The 24,717-nt window shown below is 38.9% G+C and overlaps 1 protein-coding gene across 1 annotated transcript in view; it reads right to left on the reverse strand.

Annotated features, from left to right (window-relative positions):
* Positions 1–24,717, reverse strand: part of Hmcn1 (hemicentin 1) — a 417,178-nt gene that overhangs the window by 315,703 nt on the left and 76,758 nt on the right. Inside the window, exon 2 of the mRNA XM_034513608.2 lies at positions 1,444–1,514. Within this exon, the coding sequence (XP_034369499.1) occupies positions 1,444–1,514 (71 nt within the window). The remainder of the gene's footprint in view (positions 1–1,443; positions 1,515–24,717) is intronic.

A 24,717-nucleotide genomic window follows, 5' to 3' on the forward strand; every position in this document is an offset into this window, starting at 1 on the left:
TTAAATGTGAAAGAAATGTTTTTTAGATATTTGCTTTTCCACAAGTGCAGGTCAAGCTTTAATAGACATGACTTGATTTGGCAGTGGGTGCGGGAAGGGTCAGAAAGGTCAGTAAATTATAATATCCAAGAAAAGCTATTATCCTTCATGAAAATTTTATAAAATATATAACATACTTAGTTGCTCATACTAATTTATGAAACAATAAAACATTCTCCACACAAAGAAGGGAAAACAGTATGGACTTATGTTAAATATAAAGTGTTAATTTAGTCTAGAACTGTTATATTTGTTTTATTTTAATTTGTCCTTTACTTTAATTTTTTTTTTTTTTTTTTTTTTTTTTTTGCTTTAATTGAAAAGCGAAGCATTCACTAGAAACTTTCGAAATACTCCCATGGTCTCTTGATGCGTGTAATAGCACTCCGTGTTGAATGAAAGGAAAAACTGAATATCTGATTTCTTTCTCAATGAGATATTCTAATTGAGCCCTTGTGGATCTTAGGACAACACAAAGCCAAAACAAAACAGCAATAAATAATAATTAATTAGATGCGCCTTGCCCAGTGCAAATGTCTAGAGACATGGACCCCAGCTCCGCTTCCAAGAGAGTCCTGGGTTTTTTGTTGTTGTTGTTGTTGTTTTGTTTTGTTTTTGTCTTTTTGGAGGTAAAAATCAAATGACACTACATATTGACTGCATCAGACTCAATTCCAAAGGATGTTGGGAAGGACTCTGCCAAGAGAGTCAACGGGGTGTGAGTCAGGAAGCAGGATCTTTCACCCTGGAGACAAATGGCACAGGGAGGATACGGACACTCCCTGAAGATCCTTCAAAACACAAGAGGGGAGAGACAGGAAACAGCAGTGCAGTGCCAGGTCTCATTTGGAATGTAGCTATTTTCAGTCTCTTCAGACTTTTGTGAAGAGAGTTCAGCTGTATTCTTATAGAGAAATAAGCAAGCACTGTAAATCTCTTGCTAATAGGTCAATGCAAGTCCCTTGAGACAGAACACAGAGCCTGGGGAAAGAGTGGCCCAAGAAAGGGATGAGAGACAGACAGGACTCAGTTGTTCCACCTCACAGGGAGTATTTGCGGATGCCCCGCAGGGCTCTGTCAATAACAGCATTATGCAGAAATGTTCAGAGATGTGTTTTGAGACTTTTACCTACAGATTCAAAAAGGGCTTGAAAAAGTGAGAGCAGGAGCAAACTCAAAAGCACCACATAAGTGCTTTTCTCCATTACTTCAGACTAGGAATCACTGGGATTAGATATTAGATATCGTATTCTGTATCTATTGCTTAATTCATTCTAGACATGGGGGCAGCAGGGGGGAAGAATATGGTGTTTCTTGAGTCCCTTGAGAGACAACAAGTCCTTCCTTCAGATTTTAAAAATGAAGAAAGCCAGCCAAAGATAAATGATTTCCCATTTCACTTACCTGAACATACAGTTCTCTCAATTCATACTGAAACTTTTTCGGATCTGTGGTAATTGTCACTGGACCAATTTCTGTGGAAATAAAAAAAAGGGAGGGCATAGATCAATGAACAGTAACCATTAACATTAAAGACTTTACTGTGTTTGCAAATGCATTTTTTCTATGTAGTATAGAATTATTGACTAATAACAGGGAAAATGTTAAAGACTCATTTTATAGCTACTGAGAGATAGTTTGTAAGTTATTATGAATTGTGCATGTCTAAACAGTACATTTTTGACCATAGGGAACACAGAATTTGTCAGAAGTGCCACAGGATCTCAGATCTAGTTCTTTTTAGTTTCACCAGTCATAAAATATTTATTGAGCACATATATGACCACTAAGACCTAAGTGAATCAATCAAGCATTCACCCTATAATTTAGTTTTCTACATTATAAAGAAAAATTCATCCCAGTTAGTTGGAAATAAAATACACTGCTAAACAAAAAAGGGAAGGAAGAGAACAGGAAAATGAGTGTTCACCACCCAGCACACAAGGTTTCACAACACCTTTGAGAAGCATTAGCCATGCAAATACAAAGTCATTAGCCATGCAAAAAATACTCCTCATAACTTCTTTCCCTGTGTTTGGGATAGCTAGGACTCGTTATCAATATTCTGGCTTGGATACCTTCAGGGCTGTGTTCCCTCTAACTAGTCCTGACTTACTGAGCAAGCCACCGCTTCTAACAGCAACAACTTGGGACTATTGCTTCTCATGCAAAGCCATGACTTGTGATTTAAGTCAAGTGAAAAGAAGCAATCTGGATAGCAGCTTTTACTAAAATGGTTATAAACACACATGTACATGAATATATGCACACAGATGTAACGTGTGTATGCACACATTATTTTTGTCATTGTAACAAATATTTTCAGTACCTAAAAATAGCTTATTCTTAAAAAAAATTAAATACATAATTGAAAGTGTCCATATACAGATACCATTTGCCTTTATGAGAACTCATCCACGTATTTGAGTAATCGTATTAAAATTAATCTGGGTATCATGTAGAAAGGTATAACATCTAAATTCTTAAAGTAGAAGAAAAGTTTTATATTTTATGTCAGGAAGGCATAGGATGCACTGGAAATTACAGCATGAAGTGGCAACACAAATCTAGAAAGGGTCTCAACTGTTAGCTTTTATAAAAGATGTTCTAGTTTCAGCGGCATGCTGGATTTTATACTTCAAAGGATAATCACTAATTAGCCAGGCCTTGCTACATATGGCTTGAAAGAAGACTGTAGAGATTTTAAAATAATGAGATAAATTGGAAAGGCACATGATTTCTCTGCCATGACCTATGTCATTTTTCTAAGAAATGGCACAAGCTAAAATATCTTTGAACCTTCCCTATAGATTAGACACCTCACAATTTGCAAAAGGAACAGAGAGCTGATTGGCTAAACTGTGTGAAAATGCAAACATCTGCATTCCATACCAAGCAGAGTGGCCATTAGCCATGTTCTGAGTGTATGGAAAAATGAGGGAAGCCTATTCCCTCAAGACTAAACAAAGGCATACTTTGCAAAAGAATGCAAAACAGTGACTGGGCATGCCAAACAGTTACACCCTGACAGATGAATTGTCATCAGCACTGTCAAGCCAACCTTCTGTTCCTTCATGGCATACGACTAAAGTCATTCTAGAATGTAGAAAGGGATACAATGAAGATAGGGCTGGAACTACATACAAAATAAGGGGGAAAAATAAGACACGTAGCTTGCAAAAGTGGTCCCTCTAATGCTACAATAAAAGAGGGGTCTGGATACATTCTTGTCTTTAACAATCGGGGTCAGGGGTGCTATTAGAGGAAGAGAACTGGTTAGCCTTCGTCTAGTTACCCAGGGACTGTCAAATGTACACCTGTTTTCAACCAAGATCAGAATCTGCTCTAAAGCTCATTAATAAACATTTTTGCAAACTACTCTGGACAGCTGAGATAAATCTTTTATCATTTATGAGAAGTGCTCGGGAGAGGTAACAGTTTGCCAAGCTGCCATATCCCTCCAGCTGGAAGAGTCCTTTCCAACTTTTAAAACATTGAGTGATAGGACGACTTGGCAAACGCAGCTCTCCTCCCTAACAGCACTGGCTTCCATTCCAGTCTCTCTCTCTTTACTTAACGGAGCCCTGCGTCTGTGTGTCATCGGCAATTTCCTCTTCCTTCTCCCTCATGTCGATTTCATTTCCTGCCAGGCTTTCGATGATATTCAGCAGGTACGACTGTGTCCTCTCTTCCTGCCTGGATGTGGTCTTTCCTATTCACAGAATTTCATGGGAACTCTCAAAGGCAACCCAAACTTTCCTTTCTAGGTATCCAAACTTCAAACTCTGTTAGTATCCCTCAGCAAGAGACTTGTATTTCTCTCCATCCCCACGGTCTTCCCCTGACCCAGTGCACCTCTCTCTACATAAGGCCTCATTTAAATCCAGTCTCTTGAATGTTTTGCCTTTCCACTAGTGTTCTTTATTGAAATCTCAATACTTTTGACTGCAATGAAGACAATAGAAGACTAAAAGTGTGTATTTAGCAGAATTGCAGCGATCTCCTCCATATTGCTCTGCAGGTTTGATAGTTGTTTCCTTTTTTTAATGTTTATGGCAAGTATTTATTGATTGGTTGATTGATTGATTGGTTGATTGATTACTTTTATTGTTTTATAATCCTGTCATTACCCCCTCCCGGGTATTCCCTCCCACAGTTCCTCATTCCATTCCTCCTGCCCTCCCACCTCACCTCCCCACCAGGCCTCCCCACTCTCTAGGGCCTTATGTCTCTCTAAGGTTTGGCAAGTCTTCCCTCACTGAGGCCAGCCCTGCAGTCCTCTTCTCTATATGTGTCGGGGCCCTCGGACCAGCTAGTGTTTGCTGTCTGGTTGGTGGCTCAGGGTCTGAGAAATCTCAGGGGTCCACTGAAAACCCAAGCCAATCAAAAAAGTACAGTGAGGTACCCATCAGTCTCACAAGAGAATCACAGAGCTAGATGAGGGATGAAAGTCCCTTGGTTCATTCTTTTACCCTACAAACCAGAAATTTTGAGATTCAGAGAAGATGAAATGGAAAACTTTGGGTGGCCACAAAAGAGGTAAAGACAGCTAACATGCCCTCCACTGATGCGCCTAGGCAGCTCTTCAGCTTTGCCTCTCATGCAGAGCATGTGTTTTATGAATGGTTGTACCATTGTTAATACTGTCATCCTTTACTCTGCCTCATAGATGGGATGGGTCATAACTGGAATCCCTAATTGGATGTCTAGAACCCTTTGTCATTGTATGCCACAATAATTTCTTTTTTGTTGTTTTTTGTTTGTTTGTTTGTTTGCTTGCTTGCTTTTGTTTTTGTTTTTCGAGACAGGGTTTCTCTGTATAGCCTTGGCTGTCCTGGAACTCACTCTGTAGACCAGGCTGGCCTCAGAAATCTGCCTGCCTCTGCCTCCCAGGTGCTGGGATTAAAGGAGTGCGCCACCACCGCCCGGCGCCACGATAATTTCTTAAGAAGCAATGGAAAACTATCTCTGTTGCCTAGCACATGTTGTAATCAAACACAAATGACACCTTGGGAAAGAAACCTCACTGGAAAATTGCTGCGCTAACCTACATCAAATGCCTGCTTGACAGTTGACAGCCATACACTCTGCCTTCAAAAATGTCACAATCTACAAGGAAAAGGAAAATGTAGATTTATAACTACAAAGCAGTGTAGCAAGTACACAAGTGAAATTATGAGAAAAATCAGGTAAGAGCACCAGCTGACTTTTAAAAATTAGTTTAAGTTGATAAAGAGCAAAGAGGCTTGAGTGTAACCGCTGTGCTTATAAACTCAGCACTTGAGAGCCTGAGGAGGAAGGATCTCAAGTTTGAGGACAGTCTATAGACTACATAGGAAGACCATAATTTGGCTGCTGTGCTCCCAAAAAGGGAACTAAGGGATATCTCATCTGAAAAAGTAAGGACTGTATGTAGATTTCAAAGTAGAGGCCAAAGGAGATCCCTTTTAATAGAAGTTTCTTTTAAAGTCTGTGCATGAAATTTGCAATGCAGACTTATAGTTAATAGTGTAAGTTACTGCCTATGATTAACTTTGCAAGTATATTTAAAACTTGTAAGAGTTCATAACATACATCATCCCCCTCAGAGTCTTACAACAGCCTCCTGAAGTAGGTAGAACTGACTAATGATAGAGTCAGGTGAGGTTCAGGTGGTGAAACAGTCACTCAACCTCTTGAAGGACCATAGCATCAAAACCCTGCAACAATATTTACCCCGTGGTTCTGGTTGTTAAACCATTTTTATGTCCCTTTGTCTTAAGCATCAGCACCCAGAGAGGTGAATCTCAAGAGTACTGAAAGACCAAGGTTTGGGGGCCTAGCTGCTAAATGTTCACCGTAAGTCCATCATGGGCTCCTTGCTAAGCTAAGATCAGTAACGATTGATCATGACCTGAATACTTCTCATGTCTGACGTAACCACAATGTTTTGACTTTGAGTAAATGGTTGACGTACCCAATACTTTAATTTCCACACAATTTATTTTTAAAAACAAGTCACATTGGAAACATGTAACTGTAAGATATGTGTCATAATTCATAAAGAGCATTTTAGATTTAAAAAAAAAATCTTAAATTCTAAGACGAACTTGCCTCATCTTGATAATTCTGCTATTTCCTATTTCCCGGGGCTTTATCAAAGGCATTGGGTTTTGTTCCAGCATCTCAGCCATTGTTCTCCTAATCTCAGATGCTGGGCCTACTTGAGAAAATAACGGAAAGAAATTCACAATGTAATATTTTCTTACATTGCTTCATTTGGCAAGATGGATATCCAGCTCCTCGCTTCCTTTTTCCTTTCCACACACAGATTTTTGGCCCTGAGAGTGTTTCCACTTTGCTTGGAGCAATTTCTTTATAATGAGAGCCTCTGTCTGCCTTGCTGCTACCTCCAGGGCATCTGCTCTCATGGCTGCAATCGTGGTTTGTGGTGTTTTTCCCCTCAACTTAATGTTGATAGTCACAAAAAAGGAAGGTGAAAGTGACGAATAGCTCCAAAGCAATATGTACCAAACAGGGCCTGGCAAATTAAAAGCCAGATTCTAGCTGTGACTTACAATAATAACAAGTATCTTAAAAGAAGTCTGAGCTAGCATCTGAAAAGAGACAATCGAATAATACACAGAAAGAGAGGAGACATCTTCAGTCTCTGAGAAAGATGGAGAGACCCCAGAGCTCGAGGGGAACGTTAAGAGGAGACAACAGGGAAGAGACCTGGTAGAGTGGCTTCCTGAAGAGGTCAGGTTAACAAAATGAATAATAGTAGATACAGCTGCCTCAAATTTCCTCTCACCTTCAAGTGAACCTGACCCACTTTCTAAAAATTGTATTCTCAATTTAATACAAGTCAATTATATATGATTTTTGTGTGCAGAAACGCTAGTCTGTGTATGTGTTTATACACACACATATGTATATATACACACAAACATACATATTCAAAGCACTTAAGTTGTTTTCTGAATAAAAATGAAGAAATCATGTTTCCTGTTGGGGAGATACAACGTAAACCAGATTCATAGTTATACTCAGTTGGAAGTACATCATTCTCTTTCCAGATTCCCCCATCACTGTCCTTTGTCCTCTTAAGATGATCCACATCAAATTGACAAGAGCAGAACTGATGTATGCATTTTAGCTGGGCTGGTGCCAAGTACATTTCAGGGCCCATTGTATTGAGTACATTCCTCCTCTCATTAAAAGAGGCACCTGTAGGGACCACTGGACGGCCCTTAATGACGCTTTTGGCCACAGAGTGATATACATTTGGTGCATTTTATAAAATTGGAGTCAGAGACAAATTCATGAGAAACAGATTGTCTAACGTCGACTAGATAGCATTCTGTTCGACTATCCAAAAAGGCCAGCCATTGAACAAATGAGCCGTGTGATCACCTTAGTGCAAACATTCAGCAGAACTGCAGACAGTGTGTATATATAATGCACAGACTGGTTCAGCTCATTTATTCTGAGCTGCTGAACAGGATGTAGGAAAAAAAATGGCAAGTGAATGCAGCAATGCTACCCAGCTCTTTAGAACAGGAAGTAAAGAAGAATGCCTTCACAGTGGGCATGGGAGATGCAGCATGCAGAGACTGTTATCGCTTACACTGGACTAGGGCCAGGGCATCAGCAACTACTTTTGTATAAACAACCGTGGGATTTTTAACAGCAGCAAAATATGGACTTTCTATTTTGTATGTAATCCTAAACGTAAAATTCGATTTTTTAGCATCCAATATGTCTGTGTGATGCTAAGGAGAGACAGGAAAACATGATATTTTTAATTCATCTATTTAATAAGATTCAATTAAACAACATTTTAATAAGATTAGAGTACTATGACTGTGTTGTATGAATGAATGTGTGTATTATGAGTGTGTGTGTGTATTGTGAGTGTGTGTGAGTGTGTTGTATTAGTATGTGTGTATATAAGTAAATGTGTATATGGCTGTGTGCATATGAGTGAGTGTATATGAGGTGTGTGTTTGTATGAATGAGTATATATGTATGTATATGGGTGTGTATATAAGTGTGTGTGTGTGTGTGTGTGTGTGTGTGTGTGTGTAGCAATAATAGGTTTCTATGTGGATTTTTCAGACATGCTTAGTGTTATTTGTCCTCCTACCCTATCTTTTGCCATCGCTTCCCATTCCTCTCTCTAAATCTCTCTCCTGTTGCTCACTCTTCCCTTTTGTATCACCTGCATATTCACATAAAAGTATTTAATTAGAATTATTCTATACAGAGGGCTATGATCATCCCAGAAGCCATAAGTTACCCGTTAAGAAGCTCACTGTTACGTGTGGGTTACCTCACCTTGAGATTGTTTAGGAGTACCATATACAGACCCTAAAAAACAGGCTTCTGACATTGTGTTTGGTCGCCCACCAGAACTTGAGAGTAAGCTGCCCGTTGCTTACAACACTATGCTTATGACACTATACTTACGACACTATATACTTTTGTCAAAGGACATGAGAATCAACTTGATACTGACCAGGAAGCTTCCCTCATGGTGGCTGGTTTGCACAGCACAGTGCTATGTAGGTTGTTGATCAACATTCTTACCCAGCTCCTAGCCCTGTGAATTGCAATAATGACCAGGGTGGCATCGCATTTACATGCAGGTGCAATAGTGGCACAAGTGGTTGGGGTCCACCAACCAATTGCTGATGAGAATTAAGGCCTATTTTTATTATCCTGCTAAGTGGACATACTACCAAACTCCAAATTTATATCTTCTATCTATAGATTAGTACGGCTCGCAGACCCCACTAGGCAAGTTTCATTATGCAGTGAACTGAAGCTGATGCAGGAACTCATTACTGGTCTAACTATAGACAAGGTCAGTGGGGTGCTCACCCACAAAAGAGTGAACCACTGTGAAAGAGGGGGCAGAAAGGCTTTAAGAGCCAGAGACCAAGGAGGACCAGGGTAAAACGATGTGTTCTCAACATTATAGGATCTCTGCACTCATGAACTCAAAGAAGCTGTAGATGTCCACATAAGATCAACCCATTCAACTTACCGGCATGGAACAGGGCAATCACAAGACCCTACCTCACATGGAGGAGCTACTGATAACTAATGGCTTCTGGGAGGTTAACCTGTCTCTGTTAAAGGCCACACATTTCTCAAATTTAAGGATAGCCTGAGCTACACAGTAGTCAGATCCAATGCCCTGTCTCAGAGAAAGAGAGGGGGGAGGGAAAGAGGGAAGGAAGGGAAGAGGAAGAGGGAGAGGGAGATGGGAGATTTCATAAAAAGATGGAATTGCTGAATCACATTTTTCTTGTCTTTAAGAGGACTTTACTGTTTTCCTCAATGCTACCAAGTTTTACTTTTTAATCAATGATGCGTGAAGTTTCTAGTTTCTCAAAATACCGTTAACATTCATTGTTGTTGTTGCTGTTGTTCTATACATCAGCCATTCTCCTGTGTGGTGGAATCTCACTGTAGCTTATTTAGTGTTGATTCCCCTCTCAGTTAGATGCTGAGAATCTTTTTTAATGTCCTTGTTAACATTTACACCTTTTAAAAATGTCTCCTAAGGTATTTTGCAAATTTTTGATCCAAGCTGTGTTTCGTTGTTGAGTTTTAGGAGTTTGTGTATGTAGACCCTGAATTTTAGTCTGTTGTCCCATGCAGCATCTAGCACTCTCCCATAAAGCCTGCTCTTTGCTGTCAATGGTGTCTTTGAACACATAAAATTTCAATGAGCTCAATTCTTTTTCACAAATTACTGAAATTCATTTTAAAATTTTCATTGCTCTGCTGGGAGACTCACTCACAAGCAGGTCATAGGGCAGAAAACAAAAAAGTATGGCGTGCCTAGCCATAAATGAGTGTCTACATCACACCCCATCCCTCGCGGGACAGTGGTCACCATGAAAGAACAGGGGGAACCATGGTAAGAGCCAGAGGTCACTTTTGCAGCCATGAGTTAGTTTTACAACCATGAAAAGGACATTTTATATTCAGACCAGCTGTGACTGCATTCATAAGACCAGCACAACATCAAGCCAGTCAAACCCCAATATGACGAGGGGAAGAGCTCACAAAGTCTCACTGCTCACTGAGAAGCTGTAGGCAATTATGTGGGAAGTCAGAGGGCTGGATAAGGCCTGTGATAGGTGGCTGGTCCTACATCTAGGTACCTACAGGGAGCAATAAACGAACTCCATGGGTTTAACAAATACAGGAAGGTGGATGGAAAGACTGGGGGTGGGTATAGAAGAAACTGGAGGGGAGGAAGTGCCGACACGATTAATCAAAACACTGAATACTCAAGCGTGAAATTCTCAAAACTGAACTTGTGAAGAGAAAAGGTAATAATGAATTGCTATGTTGGACAATTTTTAACATTCATATTCTTTCAAGTAAATATACAAATCAATTCAAGTAAAATAAAAAGGGAAATTACAAAAGAATAAATTATTAGTTAAGAATTAAACATCTATGTATTTTCCAAATATTTGCAAAAGATTCCAATATTGTTCAGATTTCCACATGTTGGGTTCAGAATAGGCCACACTTCAGTCTTGATTGTTTCCATAACAATCAAACAAATGTATGCACACTTTCTATTGTGTTTTCAAGGGGGAAAATGTAATTAGTGATCCAGACCCATATTTGCAAAGTATTTTATTTACAAAACTACAGGAGATGTGTTAACATGTGATGGGTGTGTAAATGACATGTATGTGGTTTTCTCTAAATACTTGCACCGATTCAAGTAATAGAACAACAACCTTGAGGATGGCTCAGCTGTCAAAAAACATACAAGCAAACAAATGATTTAAAGGGAGTCTTGATTATGAGGCTCAGAAATATCTGGGTGTGCCTGGGCGGCTGCATGGATTTATGGCCAGTGCATTTGTACAGGGCCCAGCTCTTAGCAGAGCCCCTCCCTAGAGTCTAATGCTTTACAGTCGCTGCTCTGAAATTACTTTTTTCTTTGGAGTTATGTTTTCTAAGTGAAGTTGGTGGAACAATGGATTCAGATGATAGGGTTTCCAGTCCTAGCTAACGTCTAAAGTCTGCCTTCCCACCATCTTCCAGAGCAGGTTCTCAGCCACAGATTCTCCTGTTTCCAGACTGTGCCACTCAGGAGTCCAATGGATTCAAGCCAGTTGTTACCTTCAAGCCCACAAGGACCAGGATGTGCACAGGGATCAGGGCCCTGAGGCACCCTGCATTATCCAAGAGCAGTTCACGCAGAAGACAAACCTTGCTCTGGGATGACAGAAGTACACCAGTGGTGAGGCCAAGTCTTAAGTCCCTCAAGCCTTTCTCAAACACTGGATCTAACATACCCTGGTGCCCAGGTTTAATGACTGCTATGGGTTGCTTGTTCATCAAAGACTGGGGCTGTTGGGCAAGATGCCTGGCTCAGCTTTACTCACTGGACACATTTGGGGTGCAGAACTTGCAATCTCAAGGCTTGCATGAGGGGTAACATCACACGGCAGCTCTGCCATGGGTCAAGTGTATCCCACATGGATGAAGAACCTCGTGGCGCTCAAGCCATGCTTCACTTAACCCAGAAACATCCATGTGCACCAGATTGCCCGTGCAGACTCCATGCCAGAAGGTACAGGGTCTCTCTCTTTGCTTTCAACCCTCTAAAACTGGTTCAAATTACTAGCATGGATTTTTACCATCCATCTTTATTTTGTGGAATAAATGCAAATATCAGAGCGTTTAACTGGGATGCAGATTTACTCAAATTACACAATTCATATTTTGTGGCTGGTCCCAGATGGCGACTACAGCTGTCCAAAAGAGACAAACACAAGCCAGATTAAGGAATGCTGAAGAAGAAACCGTTTATAATTCTAGCAATAATATGAACATTCCAAGTTTATCATGAAATTATGTTAAATAGGACTCCCAATGAAAAGGTATAAGCCATCTCTAGTGAAGAGGAAAGCTTAAGTATTAAAATATATGTATTCTGAAGTTACTTTATTGATTTAATATATCTAAATTATTAAACATATATTCTCAAGAACTTTGTGCTGCATTTTAGAAAATGGCAATATTGTCCTTAAATTTACTTTTAAGACAATAAAGGTGATTAGATCAAGGAAGACCAATGAAAGAAAGAGTGAAGGAGGTCACGTCTATCAGGAAGTGGCAGGACAACAGCACTGCTGTGCAACTGTGGAGTGGGGTAGGTTTACACACGGACAAGTGCACACAATGGGAACCTCTACCTTAGAACTAACTCTGGACTTGAGAGAAGGTCAGAGAGCAAGGGTGTTTTCAAGAAACCTTGGTGGCCCAGAACCTGGAACCATGACAAGAGGAGAGAACAAGTCCCAGAAGTTGTCCCTTGACCATGAATTTCCATGACAGGTGTGCTCCTACACACACACACACACACATACACACACACAAAGTGAAACAGAGTCAGACAGACACACACAGTGAGAGAGACAGACACACACACAGAGACAGACAGACACACATACACAAACACTTAAAACAAACAAATGCATAAATAATTTCTTTAATTCTAACTTTAATTCCTATTTTTTACAGTATATGGTAATCTAAATGGGTTGAGTAACTATGTAATTATTTAAACAAATCTAAATTAGAACATATAATAATTAGAATAGATATCTAGATTCTATAGACAAAAATATTCTACAAAAACATTCCCTTTCTCAAGGCAACATAATAAATTGAGAAAAAAAAACTTATAGATCTGAATATCTGAAGAATAAATGAATTTTAAAAACTGAAATAAAGCATAAAAGTAAAACTTGACAAACATTCTTACTGAATGAAGGCTGAATATATACTACACTGTGTAGTGTCTGCAGACTGTTCAAACTGATAACAGGAAGCAAAATGCTAAACACCAGGCAAGAGTGAGGGCAAAGACATAAACAACACTCCAATCCAGTGCATGTGAAAGGTGTGCAAACTGCTGCACACTTGAAACACACCAGCAGGAGGGAAGACTTTCTTAAGATTGTTACTCAAGCTAAAGGTACGATGAACCTGGAATGGTTGTTGTATTTATGTTAATATTGTATAGAGTTGCCGTTGGTGTGTTGTATGTATCATAGGTATTATAAGACTTAAAGATACTTGTAACAAACTCATTTTCCTGTGACAGTTCACCGGAAATAAAAGGACACTGACATTATCAGGATGTGAATGACAAGTCTCAACATTTGGGAAGCAATTAAACTGCAACTCTCTAAAGACTGACAGATGGAAGCTAAGTATGATAGCATGTGGAAGCACAAGCCAATGTTTATCTATAAAATTAACAGGCAAATGGAATTGCAGATGTTAACTGAAAGTAGCTGTTAAGGCGCACAGGTTTAAGAACAAATTCTGAGAGGCAACACCAATAAAAAAGGATGCTTTGACTTGATAGAATAACAAATACTTTTTTATTTTTCAATTTTTTTTTCTGGGGAAATAGCTCAGTGTTAGAACACTTGCCAGGCAAGTGAGAGAGAGGAAGCAAAGTTACATTGCCAACACCCACATAAAAACTGGCCATGGCCATGGGGGCCTGTGATCACCACGTTAGAATTGTAGAACAATTCTGACAATTTTCTGGCCAGCTAGAGTAGTCAAGACAGTGAGCCACTGGCTCAATTTCTCAAGGAAGTAAGGAAGACATGAAGGAAGACATCTCACATGCAGGCCTGGTCTCAGCATGTACATACATAAACACATGCACCCTCATACTCTCATGCATGCAACATGACACATGCATCAAACATACACACACACATGAATGTACGCACATGCACACACACGCATGCACGCACACATGCATACACTGACATTCATACACACACACAAAACACAATATATGAACAAAGTTATAAGATTTTCTAATCATTGTACTCAGAATTTAAGAAGGCTTGAGGATCACGTTTGTGTTATTAGCTGTATAAAGTTACTAATTTGTTTATTATGGTAGATTGAGAAAAGCACAAAGATATTTCTCAGTATTGGACAAGATACAAAGGATTAATCTGAGGCATCATCTGTCAATGTTGTGAGTTTTAACAGTTTAAATGTTTAGCATCCAATGAAAACAGTCGTTGTCCAGATGCTGTCTTCTCTTCCAATGCCCTCATATCTCTCTTTCATCTCTTCTAAGGGCACACTTCTATGGATGTCACCACTGTAGGAGGAGCTAAGGTGGGAGGAGTAAGAAAAGGAAGAGGAAAAGGAGGAGAAAGATGAGAGAGAGAGAGAGAGAGAGAGAGAGAGAGAGAGAGAGAGAGAGAGAGGTAGCACTATGGATGACCACGAATGTAATGAGTGCAGTCCTGGGTAACAATTTATCTAGGTTAGTTAATTGGGAAACATCTATAATTATGTGGACATACTGTTATTGAACATTACCAAATATATTAAGCCTTTGATTAATATTTAAGCTTTAGAGTCTCATCTCCCATGCTGGCGTCTTGTGGGTGGCAAGGCTGGTGTCTCTGGCTGGCCATTTCTAGCTGTGGTGGGCATGTGGCCTCTGGCCCCAGAACATGGAGGCAGAGCTAAGCAGAGTCGCAGCTGCTTAGGTAGTTGGCTCAAGAAAACGCTGATTTAAATATCTCCCACAACAGGTCACAATACAAAGAATCTCTGTTCACTGAATGACACAAAACACTACTGGGGTTTATAACCCCAGAATCCAAACAGCCTGATTTGGGTTATTTTTCTTCAGATAATCAATTTTTATTTTCTTTGCATATTCTTACAGTTATGTGTGTCCTTTTATAAGCAGATGTCTTAACTCTTGCATCTTCATTGACTAGTAAATTGTAAAATATTTGGAATCATTGTAAATATTGAAGACAAAGCTGAATTATTGATTTGAGCATGCCCACTTTAAACATAAACGCTTCTGCTAATGTGAAGAGGTTTGGAGTACTTGCCTTAGATAGCAGATTAAAAACAACCGACATTTGGAAGTTGCCTACATCTCTTTAAGATCAATAAGTTAGTTTCTTTGTTCCCTTTTTTCCCCTCCATTGTTCCGGTTTGAATCTTTTCCAAAAGACTTTCAGCATGAGACAAACTGCATCATGACGTTAGGATAATGAGAAAGTATCCGCCTAGCCCTCTCAAACCACCAGCACATGGCTAACAGCGGCAAAGGCAGGCATGCGTGGCCCCACAAATGCCAGTGGCACGGATCCAAGACCTTTCAAAAGCTCCAGAGGAGAAATAAGGGGCAGTCTGTGGCACCCTCTCCTATCGCCACCGCCATCAGCCCTCCCTTACCGAGTGACACCTGTGAAGGTTTCGATACCTCTGCTCCCAGTTCCCACACTTCTCTCCTTCACTCTGAAGAGCATTCCTGTTAACTGATGGTATCAAGCCATCCAACCCTTGAAAGCCTGTGCTCCAAAGAGCAAGAGATGCTCTCTCTTCATCATGCGCTCTATAAACAAAAGTCCTGTAATTGAGGTGTGTTCTACAGGCATTACCCATTAATAACAATTAGCAGAGACACCAAAAGAGGAAGCGGGCCAGCTAAAGCTCCCGCCAAACTGACTAATGTGGCTTACATTGCTGCCGATCCACAACCTGCTGGGAAATCTACTGAGCTCCCATGAAAAGCCTCATATGATCTGAAGTGTTTCCTCACAGCCCCCCGACCCCCGTTTGCTAAATGTCTAAGCTAAGACAATTTGTATTCTTTTGACTGGAGTCCAGGCAACTTCGGTTGAAATCAAGACTCTGTCACAGATTAAAGTTTGTTTCAGAGTTTTGTCAAATTCCTTCCAGTTTCCTTATCTGAGAATCCTGCATATGTAATACGGGGTTGGCATGAGACCTTAGTGAGGGGAGAGTGCCCGGAGGAGTAGACTGAGCATGCAGGGAAGCACAAATACTGCCACTGTGGCTCTCAGTAGCTTTCTGGATGTTATAGCTGCTAAGTAACTGCCTACTGCATGATATGAAAGAACACCTTAACCTGGGAAGTTTAAAAAGAAAGTTGTTTCCTAATGACTAAGAGGATTTACTGAATTCCAATTTCTACCTCAGAAAAGAGTTAGGCAAATTATATTCTTATTTAGTCACGTCTTTTAATTTTTTACATTTTTACAGTATGATAGAAATTTCAAACATTTGTGGTCATTCGGTGGTTTCACATAACTAAGCGTCTACTTCTTGTTTTCATGAAACTGAGTTTTATTAAACAGTAAGAACTCATTTCCCAGCCTGTCACTGAATCAGATTTCCTAATTTTATAGCAGATGATCCAAAGATCAACTGTGGCTTGAGCTTTCGTTTATATTTTATATTTGTAAATATTCGAGCATGGAGGAAGTAAAACCATGAAGAGCAAAAGTCAGATTCTGATTTGAGTGTGCTAATTAGTGTTTTAGCTGTGCGCCTGACAGCATCCGTGTGAGCATCACAATGAGGATTTGCGGTTATGCCAAAGGTTACTGTCTCCAAAGTCCTATAGAAAATGACAGCCACTTTTCTGTTGTTTACAATATGTTTGCTGTAAAGGCTAATTTCCTTGTTTACTTATCAAATGTTCCGTTATGACTCGACTCATATTGCAGCCCTTTGGGAAAGCCTATAGAACATCTTGTTTCTCTGAATTAAAGATCATTCTTCTGAATGAAGTCCGAACCATTTGTGGAGGATGACCAGCTGGGCTCAGCATCTCTTAAAATGGCTCCCAACCGTCCCCACCTCCTGGTAACTATACTCTGTATAATCCCCTCACACTGGTAATCAGCTAGATATGTGTGTTTCTAACGAATAAGATAAAATGAAGGAATGTCATCACCAACACTAGGTTACTAAAAGACCACAAGCCATCTTGTATTCTCTCTCTTGCCCTCTAGTGGAAGCCAGCCATGAGAAATAGATGTGTGAATTACCCTCTTGCCCGACAGAGAGAGTCACGTGGCATAGACTGAAGGCGGCCTCCAGTCAACAGCCAGCAAGAACCTCAGGCGCACAGTGCTCATAGAACACTCAGTCCTGCCAACAGGCATATGAGAACCTCGGATCTGGGTCATCAGTCACTCAAATTTTGTGATGGCTATAGGACCAGACAGTAACTTGCTTGTAGACTTATGAGAAACCCTGATCCAGAAGGCCTACTAAGTTAAAGCTGAGATTACCACCTCACAAAATCTATCAAATAATAAGTGAGTGTGTCCGTCCGTCCCCCCCCCCCCCCCCCCCCCCCCCCCCCCCCCCCCCCCCGTTAAACAGCACCATTTGGGAATTGTTTTACAAAGCTTGCTGAAATACAGACTGTTCCATGTTATCTGCACAGTCCTCCATGTTGGATTAGTAAATGCTCTGGAGAAAGCTACAATGATATTTTGAATCTCCAGCTGTTCAATATGGGCCTCATTGAGGAACTCCCAGACACAGACAACTGTCTTAAACAGTTTATACAAATCACTGCTTTAAAATAGTCACTGCAGCCATTTAGAAAAGAATTCATGATAGAACTTGCAAATAGAGAAAATATGTATATACATATGTTCCTATGGTTGTATATATAGTTGGTTACTATAGTAGATACGGATACATATGTAATACCTTTAGAAGTGAGCATTGAAGAAATAATTAGAGAAGTGAAAACTGGTATGTGGTATAACTATAAATCATTTTTATAGTCATATTTAAAAAAAATAGCTGGGGCTGGAGAGATGGCTCAGCAGTTAAGAGCACTGACAGCTCTTCCAAGGTCCCGAATTCAATTCCCAGCAACCACATGGTGGCTCACAACCATCTGTAATGGGATCCAATGCCCTCTTCTGGTGTGTCTGAACACAGCTACAGTGTACTCACATACATGAAATAAATAAATAGCTTAGAAAAAGTAAACGCTGCTAGAAGATCTCTGACAATATGACAGTTACTTAATCTCAAAAATATGAAGAAAGGCAGGGAATATTAATAGGATGCTGAAGTCACTCATATGATCTCTAATAAGCCCTGTGCATCTCATCCTACTAATTAAATTTAAAAAATCAAAGCGACAGATGAAAGAAGTGAAGAAAGTTCAAAGTGATTGGAACTGCATTCAAAATGCTGAAGAAGTTATTAATGAATCAGTCTGCTCTGTGCTCTGCCAAAAAGAAAAAAAGTGAACATCTCTAATGGCAAGCATTCTCTTCTGATACTTTTAATTCAGTAACCCACTTCTAAATCCCTATGAGGTAATCGTGTCCTGCTCTTGAAGCTGATGAAGACCTGAAGACGCTTCATACTGTATGCAGTCCAATCCTTTGGTGAATGTGTGTGGCTTCTTGTTGATTCTTTAAAATTAATCCATCTAGAGAGTTTAGTGTTCCCAAAGATGAATTTTTTTTTACATACACAGATGATTTTGCAGACTGCTTAAAGGGCCTTTTCTCTGCAGAAGAAACAGTACATCTGGAACAGAACATTATCATGAGAACTGTGCTTGCAGCAAAGGGACAGCTATTAAAAGGATGGTCACTTTCTCCATAAAATGCATTCTTTTAAATGAAATAGAGACTACAAGAAACAAAGAGAAAACCAAGATGGAATAAATGTTATGAGATAAAGTGGCTGGGTATAAAGTGTTAAAAGGAAATAATGGAACAGCAAGGGTTAAATTGGGTGGGGAGAGCAGAATAAAAGAGAGAATAACGGAGAGATAAATTACATTAAAGTTCTATGGACTTTAAGTCACATGGAAACCTACTAGTGTAGAAACATTCATACACACAAAGTTAAAATGGAACTACCCTATAATATGCCCCTATTAATCTCCATAGGCAAAAATAGTTATAATAAAAAAGCCCTTTGCCAAGAATAGACTACCTCTTTTGTAGCTGTTGCCCTGTGATGTCCCATATACCCAAAACATTATAGGTTATTGTCATTGTTCTTGATCATACTCTAGAATTTGACAGTAAGACCTTTCACTGATGACACCATGTACGTAAGTCGTAGCACATGGAGAAATCAATCTGGTACTGACCTGGAAGCTTCATCCCTATTGGCTAATTTCATAATGCTGGAAAGTACTGTACATGTTACCAGGAGAGAAAAGAAATCGTCGTTCTTACCCACTTGTAAACTCTGCAAGTTACAGTAATGACTGGATTACCAAGCCCCACCCACTGGGACAACACTGATATGGAGAGTAAGTAACCAACTGTTCTGTGATTGGATACAGAGAAACCCTGTCTCAAAAAAACAAACAAAAACAAAGAAAGAAAGAAAGAAAGAAAGAAAGAAAGAAAGAAAGAAAGAAAGAAAGAAAGAAACCAAGTTGATTATGGGGAAGTAGAGTTGGGAAGAGATGGGAGAGGGAAGGTGACTGTTATCAAAACCTATTATATCAAATTCTCAAAGAATGAATTAAAAAAAAAAAAAAAAAGAAAGAAGTTGACTCTTAAGTCCAAACTAAGGAGATGATGGGCTGCTGCATATGACACAGACAAGAGAGACACTACCGTCTTATTTCCTGTGTGTAAAATACATGACCAGAGACTTCATTCTTTTCATGTGAAGAATTTAGGTTTGTTGTAGCAAAGTGTTGAAGCCTTTAATATATTTAGTAGATCAGTTTCTATGTGAAGTATATACTACAAGTGAAAGAAATCCCTACGGTGTTTCTTGTAGTAATTTTGGCTATGCAGAAATAGTTTTCTTTCATGTAGTAAGACTTAGTTATCTTCTGTGGTTCCTGGTTTTAATCATAGTCAGAAAGTCTTTCTTCATGATACCATTGAAAAGAATTTGCTATGATGCCTTCTAGTGTTTTTATGACTTATGTCTTACATACCCATTTATGTCCCATTTGAAAATTATACTCATGTAAAGTCTGTAGGTATGTATCTAGTTTCTCAAGACAGCTAGCTGGCTGACACCTTATTGAAAAATCACATTTTTCCCATGAATATTACAGGCTACTTTGATTCACATATGTATTCTATATTTTATTCCACTAGTATTCACTTCATGTCCAGACTAAATCCTCTTAATAACTCAGGGTTAACAGTGTGCTTTAATATCCGGTGGAGCTAGACCTCCATCTTCACTCTCCTTTTGATGATTTTTCCTGGCCGTTCATGCATGAATAGTTTTCCATATTAACTTAAAAGCAGCCTATCTAGATCCAAAATTTTCCTGATGGTATAAATTTATATAAAGAATTAAGAGAAGCTGACAACATGTTGAAAATGCCTACAGTGTATTATTTCAATTATTATGGCATTCTCTGGTGAACTTCAGAAGTTTTCCAAAGTTTTTGATTGTTTTTTACATATAGAATTTTGCACACTTATTGGTAGACTTACTGGTAAGTTGGTTTTTTCTATTTTATAGATGTGGTAGATTTTGATCTTCTGCATGGTTATTTTTTTCCCAAATGTGTAAAAACTACTGATCTTTCCAGCCACTACTTTACAGAATTCTGTATGTCAAATATTTCAGTTGATTTTTTATCTTCATGATATAATTGTTACCCCATGTTTCTAAATTTATTTATTCTTTGAGATTTTCATACACAAATATGATTTATTTTTATTATATCTACCTTTCCTTTTCTTCCAGATGCTCTTAAGCACAACTTCATATATGTTTATATTAAGTTATATATACACACACATATATATGTATATATACATATATCATACACACACACACACACACACACACATATCTGATGCCAACTAAAGCTGTCCCAATGCGTATAGGTGTATATGTAATTTCTTTCTCCTGTCTAATTGCATTGGTTAGTACTGTGGAACAATGTTATATAGTAATTGTGATGATGGACATCATTGTTTGTTTCCTAGGTTTAATGTTTCTAGAATTCTCTCCAGGAAATATTACACTGGATTGGGGGATTATTGCACGCTCCTTATCAGGTTAAGAAAATATTCACCAGTTAATGACTGCATTAGCTCCTTCTTTATTAAAACAACTATAAACTCTAAATTTTTGTCAAGTGTCTTTTATATCCCTTAATAAACTCATGTGTTCTTCTTAAGTATAATATTAACAGATTTCCTTTTATTGAGCAATTACTTAGGATCCAGACACAAAGACCCTCAATAGGGATATTTACCTTTTTAAATGTGTGCTATATCCTGTTGGTCAACATTTTGCTAAAGATCTTGGAACTTATTTGCATGAATATGACTATCCTAAAATATTCTCTTTTTCATTATTTTTTTTTAAGTTAGCATACAAAGTAGTGAATTTCATTATGGCATCTTTAAACTTATGTGTTATTATCTGTCCCTGTTGGCTTTAATTATCAACCTGACACAACTTAGAGTCATCTGAGGAGAACAGATTGGCCTGTGGGCATGTCTTGTTGTGGGAGTCATGTTAATTGATGCAGGAGGGCCCAGTACAGTATTAATTAGTACCACACATAAGGAGGTGATCTTCACATAGGAAAACTAGACTTACTAAGAAAAAATCCGTTTTCTCCAATGACATCTCACTGAGTATGTTAACCATGATTTGGGATGCCCCATGCCTAGAAGTAGTTAGACAACACAAAATGAACTCAATGCTATTTTCATAGATTTTATGTTTCATTTTGCTATGTTTGGGCAGGTTTGTTTGTTTGGTTGGTTGGTTGGTTGGTTTGGGGGGTTTTTTGTTGTTGTTGTTGTTGTGTTGGTATTTTGTTTGTTTAAATTTTGATTTTAATTTTTGTGGGTTTTTTTTTTTTTTTTTGGTCGAGGGTTGTATTTCTGGATTTTGCTGTTGTTTGCTTGCTTGCTTACTTGTGTGTTGTAGAAAGAAAGAGATAAAAAATATAAAGTTGAGTGAGTAGGGAGATGGGGAATCTGGAAAGAATTGGAGGAGGGGAAAGACATGATCAAATATACCCTTTCCTTTCCCCTCCCAGACAGCCTCTCCCTTCCTTCTCACAATGTGCTATTTTAATATCCTGCACACACACTGATACACACAAACACACACACACACACACAGAGATTTTAAAATAAAAATTCTTCATAAGAAAAAAAAACATACAATAGTTGTTTGCTTGAATCTGGCATATTCCACTTACCATAGATGGATTTATAGTTCCATAAATTTTTCCTGTCAATGTCATGCCTTTACTTTTCTTTGTGACTGAATAAAGTCCCATTGTTTTTATGTATTAATACCATCTTTCCTCTTTCTAGTATGGATATTTAGGCTGGCTCCACTTTACTAGTAATGAACAGTAGAAATGTGAATGTGCCCATTCTCTGTGTGTATCTCTGTGGCCTACTTACTGAGCCAGCAATGGTAGAGCAGCCTCATATGGTTTAAGTACAATCTTTATTAAATTCTGGTATCAATATTTTCATATCACTTTAAAATTGGAGAAATTTCTCTTTCCTGTTCCCAGGAAGAGTTTAATTATTACTAACATTATGAAGATGGTTTTTTTTTAAGCATTTAGAAATATTCTCTTGTAAAATCATTAAGGCCTTGGTATTCTGGGTGATGGCAGAAAAAAATATGTATGTTTTTCTGAGTTCTTTTTTCCAGATAACTTGTCCAGTTTTCACACACACACACACACACACACACACACACACACACACACACACATTTTTAAATCTAAGTTTTATGTATAAGAGAAGACTTATATGTACAAGTATTTCCATAATATGTTGGTTGAGGATCTTTGGGTAAATACTGGATTATGTGTCATTTCTATTTGGGATTTTTTAAAATAAATATTTATTTTAATTGTGTGTTATGTGTGTGGCTCTGTGTGGAAATATATGCAATCAGGTGCAGGTGCCTATAAAGGTTAAAAGAAAGCATCAGATCCCCTGAAGCTAGCATTACAGGCAGTTTTGACCAGCCCCACATGGAGGCTGGAACCAAACTCAGATTCACTACAAAAGCAGTGCAGTCTCTTAACCACTGAACCATCTCCTGAGCCCCTACTTTCAATTTTTTTGAGGAACTTTGGTACTAATTCATTGATCAATTGTTACTATATCTTGTGTACACAGCTTTTGGGTATATTCCAGGACAACAGCAATTTTTTTTTCCTCAGGATGCAAATCTTCATGTTTTGCGGTTTGGATTTCCTCAGCCAATGAGAACAGGGCGTGCGTGCATGCGTGCATGCCTGCGTGTACTTGCTTCCTTGTTTCCACAACAGTGGGACCAGGCAGCAGGTTGAAATGGTAGCTCACAGTTCCACAGGAACTGCTTAATCACTGCTAGAAACAAAGAGGGTCTAAGAAAGCTTCTCTCCGAGACATAACTTGTTTGTCTGTTTAGAAACCTGGAGCTCAGACCTATGCCCCTCATGTTGAAAATGACTCTCTCTAGAGCTGCTGCATCAGCTCTGTCGCCATGTCCTAATGTCGCCACGGCTTGAGGCAGACATCTTCCGCCTCCTAGGGAAGCTAAGACCCAGCAGTCGCCTGAATTTCACCAAACACCATTAACCACATTTTGTGTTCTATTTCACCTTGTTGAATATGATCGTTACTGGAGGGAGGACGGGATAATGGGACTTTAAACTAGTTCATGCAATATGAAAGACCTTCCCTAAATTCTTTCCCAAATTAATTGAATATCCTAAAAGCACATACGCCTTAGTAGTGTTTGAAGTTAGGAAGTAAGCTGGAAGTACTAGGAAATAATATTCACCACCTACTTGGTTCTGGCACTGCACATATCCATACCATTTTGTTACTGCACCTTGCTCAAGAGAGCCACACACATTGCCTGTTGTTGTCTTCATCTTGGGAACGAACAGCGAAGCGCTCAGCTCAGATTTCCACATGAGCTGATCTGACTATGACTATCTTTACTCTGAATCACACTCAGACAGATTTCTGTTCTCCAACGATAATTTCTAAATGTTTTGTTGTTGTGGAAACAAAATAATTCCTAATTGATTACACTTTGGGGGTTATTTCTTTGTTTTGGAGTCTAGATGCTTTTTGGTCCCCCTCCAAGTATATTTTTTTAAACCACTAGTTGCATATAGAAGGAAACTTTGAGAGGAGAATGGTTGCATGCTATTAAACAAGGACTGGACTTCCTAAACTGTAAAACCACAAAGCCCGACATAACACAACCAATATGCTGTTTGGTTCTGTCCCCTAAGCAACTGACCAAACACTACTATAAATCTGCCTGCCAATGAACTTGACAAAGATTAAGAATGTTGATACATCTTCTACCTAAAAATAAATAAGTAAACGTTGAATACATACGACATAAAGAACCAACATGTGAATCCAAGTTACAGTTCTAAGTAAGATTACAAATGCTTTGCTTCAGGCACAATTAATTTTAATTTCACATATGGCTGAACTGGTTAGATGTAGGAAAAGTCCAGACACACTGAGTATTTCAAACAGTTACAGATAGAAATGAGCAATTGCTACCACATTTTTCTTGGCATTCCAAACCAGGCAAGCCCTACACACAAACACACACACACACACACACACCCTTCATTCAAGATAAAGTCTTATTAAAATTTTAAAGATAATCTCTAAAGATAGCACTAAAACAAGTCAGAACAGTAAAAGCATTGTATTCAAAACAAGACCTGTGCTTTACTCCTGTCACACATTATTAGTGGTATAGATTTGGAGGAGTTACTTCACTCTCATGTCTGTAGCATCTGTCCTTCAGTGTGAGAAGACATTGCAGGACACCCTCCTCATATTTTGAATG

This window comes from Arvicanthis niloticus, chromosome 10 (assembly GCF_011762505.2).
Source record: "Arvicanthis niloticus isolate mArvNil1 chromosome 10, mArvNil1.pat.X, whole genome shotgun sequence".
Taxonomy (NCBI): domain Eukaryota; kingdom Metazoa; phylum Chordata; class Mammalia; order Rodentia; family Muridae; genus Arvicanthis; species Arvicanthis niloticus.